This window comes from Cherax quadricarinatus, chromosome 23, assembly GCF_038502225.1.
Source record: "Cherax quadricarinatus isolate ZL_2023a chromosome 23, ASM3850222v1, whole genome shotgun sequence".
NCBI classification, from domain to species: Eukaryota; Metazoa; Arthropoda; class Malacostraca; order Decapoda; family Parastacidae; genus Cherax; species Cherax quadricarinatus.
The window spans coordinates 28,212,804-28,217,803 of record NC_091314.1 but is presented as its reverse complement, the minus strand read 5'-3'; the positions used below and the strand labels follow the sequence as shown (position 1 = coordinate 28,217,803).

Sequence of the window (5,000 nt, the reverse complement as noted above, 5' to 3'; positions counted from 1 at the left end):
AGAGTAAGCCATTCACATAACACCAATCAATTAAGGTTGGAGGAAAAGAGGCGAGCATGGGGGTGTTTTGAGCGTAAACAGAGTCGTGGGCCGCTGCCATTCTGCAAATGACAGCCATTGAAGGAGCCGCGGTCGCCCCTCCCGCTACACTGAACACTCTCAACATGGCAATGCGCTGTAAAATTCCCACCATGCGCTCAGAATGAACTCTTTTGTCGCTAATTTTATGGGAAATTAGTTCGTGAAATGCGGCGCTATTCAGGTGAAACCAAGTCTGATATCTGATCAGATTGAATTTGTCATAAGTGCAGTGATATCAATCGTGGGCAGGCCTTGACGGGGGGTCCCAGCAGGTAAACCTTAATAACCGCTATTATAAGGTTCACTGAGACCCTGCGCTGCCACTTGTTATAGCACACGTCAAAAAATCTAGTGATTAGAAGTTTCTTTACTCATTAAGTGCCTCGAGGAGGAAAGGATTTGTGCCTGGAAAATAAACTGATCGATTTCAAATCGCAGAAAGAAAATGTTGAGGTGAAACTATTTAAACATGGGAGAGTAAGTTTTCGCTTTTGTTGGTATGAACTTGGGAGTTATTGTGTTGTGTATACGCATGAATATGATAACTAAACTACACAGTCTACTACTCTATACACATTTCTTGTTTCACACCTTTATACAATAATAAATAGGTGTCAAGAGGCCATTCGCTTCATTCCATCACTCAGAAGCTGAGTAGGCAGCCACCTGTCTGTCTCTCAGTGCTCGGCTACAGCATCCCATTTTCACTAACTCCATTTTCTCTACCATCGTTTTCTGTGACTAAATCTGTAATATGACTTAGGGATGCTGGTGGCCGCATCAGAAGCACGAGCAACTTATATAACTAAGGAATAATTCTAAGCTACGGGTATCGTCATCATTTTCACTCATCATATACCAATGTACATGACTGCATGCATTATACAGCTAATAATATTTTGGTTACAAATGATATCTTCATTTGTACCTAACTGGGAGTTTCTTTGTGTTAAATTCTGTCAAAATTTATCACCATGCGCTTGAGAAACTTCAAAGAAAAAAAGAATATTGGCCGGAGTATCAGCGCAGATTGCACGAGTTTGTCCTAAAACCCAGCACAGTTGTGTTTTCTTCTACCGGGAACAAAAGTACTTATAAAAAAAAAAAAGAGGTCTCGTCACTACAACATAAGTTTGTGTCCATACGGTCGGAAACGTCGACGATGCCACATAATTTCAGCCCAAAACTGGACAGCGGTACAAAATCAGAAATCTATTGTGCACAGTATTGGCACATGATAGTCCGCCCATTCTTGGTTATGTCTGAGGAGGAACTATCACTAAGGTCACGCATCATGGGTGAACTCTCACCCCATGGGTAAATCACGACCCTTGGGTAGGATACACGTTTTGGGTAAACCGTACCGTATGGATAGGCCATGCCCTATGGGTAACCACATCCCATGGGCAAGCCGCACCTATGGGTAGGTGACTCCCCTAAGGTCAACCATACCACCAGGGTATGTATACCATACATTATTATAAAAAAAGCCACTCGAACCTCAGCCCTTCCATGAGCAGGAGTGAGCCTAGACTTGTGTATAGTGCGAGGCGGACAGGTCCGGCTCCCGCATCAGAGACCATCACTGAAGCCTCGGCCAGTAGTTAGCGGCACTCAGGTCGGGGGTCTGGCTGGGGATCTGTACTGGAACTGACACTCCCGCAGATATCAAACCTGCAAGCACACAACAAGTCAATGTTAGTTGCATCAAGCAGAAAACCTGCGCTATTTAGAAATAAAGTGAATACACGGGAAAGGCATGCAGAACAAGCATATTTCTTGACATTTCGCACTGTCTAGGGCGTAATGTTGCCACAATAAAAGCTTCCTCGGCACCTGTATATTATCTGCATTATAAGTAAAATGGAGACAATAACAGGAATGAAGTACCAAGCATGTAAGTAAAGTATGTCAAGATTAGTCACGGTATCTCACAGTCTGGTTTACCTACACACAATGAACTGGTTTATTAATTTATAATGGAAAACAAACATGAATACACCACAAGGTCGAAGATACTTAGAAAAAGTACATGAAATTTTGCTTATCTAGAAACACAAGCCGATATGTAACCCCTACAGGTTTAGTGCTTCCCATAAATAGTAACATTAACAATAATACTAATAATAATATTAATAATAATGACGATAATAATATCAATAACAATAATAATAATAATAATAATATCAATAATGACAATAATAAAAATAATATCAATAATGACAATAATAACAATAATAATAATAAAACAAATGTAGTAATCACGGTAGCAGGAAAGATATATAGTCACTACTGAAGGTGGAATCCTGTCTTCTTGAAACGTCAACAAACTTGACTTGCAGCCACAAGTCTGTGTAAACCGTCTGTATCCTTCACGTGACTTCACATAATCAAATAAAAATTGTGTTAAATCACATTCATGAGGAAGTATATTAAATCATGGGACTCGGAGACAGAACAATTAAAGATGTGAAACAACTTCGGATATTTGACTACCTACTTCTACAATTTAATTTGTATTAAACCATTCGCGTCGTCGACATAAATTCGCAAACTTTCACCCTTCTCCAAATAATGTAATACAGATTTGTTTTATTCGCGAAGAAAAAACTTTTATCACTGGATTCATTGATAAAACAATTGATACAAAAAAAATTAAATAATTTCAGATACCATTTACGAAGGTGAGACAACATCAGTCGTTCAGATTCCTTACAAGGAAATAAAGTACAAATCGAGACTTCTTCAGAACCCCGGAACGAAACCGATTTAGCAACACGCAGAGAGGATCGAGGCGCCACTTGGAACTTAACACAAGGAATCAGCGCCAGGAATCGACCCACCGCTAATTGTGCAAGTCGACGGTGTTTGCCAAGCTCAGTCGTCCGGAAACCAGCTGGAGGTGAGCGAGGGTGTCTGTGCCACCCGTGGGAAGACCCTGGCTCCCACCACTGTGTCTGTGTCTCTCTCTCATGTCTGTGTTGTTGCTGACACTTCTCTGTTTGTGTCTGATTCAGTTTCTCCTGTCTGTGTTGCTGACACTTCTGTGTGTGCGTATGTGTCTGATTCAGTGTCTCTTGTCTGTGTTGTTGGTGACACTTCTGTATGTGTCTGATTCAGTGTTTCATCACTGCGTTGCTGTTAAACACTTTTCCGTGTCTCACTCGGATTCTCACATCTGCAGTTCGTTGATTCCTCATTTTTTTTTTTTACCTTTTCTCCGTCAGCTTGTCATAGGATTCTTATTAGGTTTGTGAGACGTGCTTTCCCACTCCTGAAACTGTGCTGAAGTTTTGTGAGGAACTAGGTGTTTGCTAGGTGCTTCGTCATTTTTTTTTTTACTATCTTTCATTTACTTTGTACTATATATGTGTCAGGAATGCTAGTCTGTAATTTAAAGTTTCGCCTTTGTTGCCCGTCTTCAGTACTAGGATTACGCTTTCTATTTTCAAGGTGAGTTTCGGTTTCTCTGTCTTGCTGAAAATCTAAACAAGCATCTTCCTCATGAATTTGGCTCCTCTCGGTATCCACGGCAAATTTTTTTTCGAGTTTTTTTTTTTTTTTTTTTAAATAGATCAAGTGTTCAAAGGAAGCTAAGCAGGCATCGAGTACCAAATTATCCTCCATTATATTATAAGAGACCTGGTTAAAACAGAACGTCACTAGTGTATTCAACAGATCTGGGTATATTAGGGAATTTATTTGCATGAATACCGTGTACCTCATTGGTGAATATGGTGAATATACATTTGTTCATTTCACCACAAACAATACTAATAACTTAACAACTAGAGCAATCTGTAGACTCCATCAAGCAAATTTGCTTCAATGATAACCTGAGAAACATGAGAAACTCAATAAAACCGTTTAATAATTACTGGAGATTTCATCATAAATCTTTGTCAAAGCAACGACACCAAATATCATCTTTAATAGTATGTGATCTTGCCTGGTAACACTAATAACCTCCATCATAAAACCCACCAGCCTCTGAGACATCAGTTTCAGTTCTAAATCATAACTGGACAAATATATATAGCACTTCTAAATTCAGGTATAATCCCGGATAGACCAAATAACCATTACTCTACTTTTTTTTTTAATCACTAACGTGATCTCAAAAATCTCACTCTGAACGCTAAAAATTACTTTTAGACTATGATAATCATACTTAACTCTATCGATGCAATTAAACACAAATTGCAAGAGAGCTGGATTCCAACTTTAATGTAACTTTTGATGTACTAAACGTCCTCGACATTGCAAAACCTCACGACAATATATATTTTCCGTAAAAATTCAAACAAATGAACGGAAAACGCTAAACAACCAGAGACTCAGAAAATAAAATCCTTACTTAGACCAACTGACAAGAAGCAAAAAAGAGAAAAAATATAAAGTTTATGCCTTCTCTCTAAGGAATAATAAAGCAGTACTATACATCCCTCTCAGGAATAGAGTGTATAAATAAAATTAATATTCCCATAGGTTTAGCAACTCCAGAAATTATATTAAAAACTTTGAAAACCTTCTCCCAAATTCTAGGCTGGCAAAAATCAATAAAAATCAAATAATACTCTCCAAAGCAAATTATTTTTGTCTATAGTAGGAAGGAATCTTGCAAATAACATCACAGAGTTCCATCAGTAACTGTCTGATAACTACTCAGACTCAGTCTACTCAGCGCCTCCCACAACCTCTGAAACATCTTCACAATTCAGCAAGTAGCACATAAGAAATACCCAGCATTATCAACATGAAAACTGTACAAATAATATATCCACCTATTTCACTACTTTTCAACAAATAACTTGAAGAACACACTTCTCCGGTCTTGGAAGAGTCTGAATAACATTCATCCACAAAGGTGGTGATTAAACAGTCGCAAAAAGCTTACACACCAATATCTAACTTACTTA

The 5,000-nt window shown here is 38.6% G+C and overlaps 1 protein-coding gene across 2 annotated transcripts in view; it reads right to left on the bottom strand.

The window, feature by feature from the left end:
* The window catches only part of toy (twin of eyeless), a 562,297-nt gene that overhangs the window by 1,215 nt on the left and 556,082 nt on the right, over nucleotides 1–5,000 (bottom strand). For both annotated transcript variants that reach the window (XM_070088032.1, XM_053772308.2), the window contains one exon: nucleotides 1–1,755. This exon is cut by the window's left edge and continues 1,215 nt beyond it. In XM_070088032.1, coding sequence (XP_069944133.1) covers nucleotides 1,664–1,755 — 92 coding nt within the window. In that variant the 3' untranslated portion in view covers nucleotides 1–1,663. The remainder of the gene's footprint in view (nucleotides 1,756–5,000) is intronic.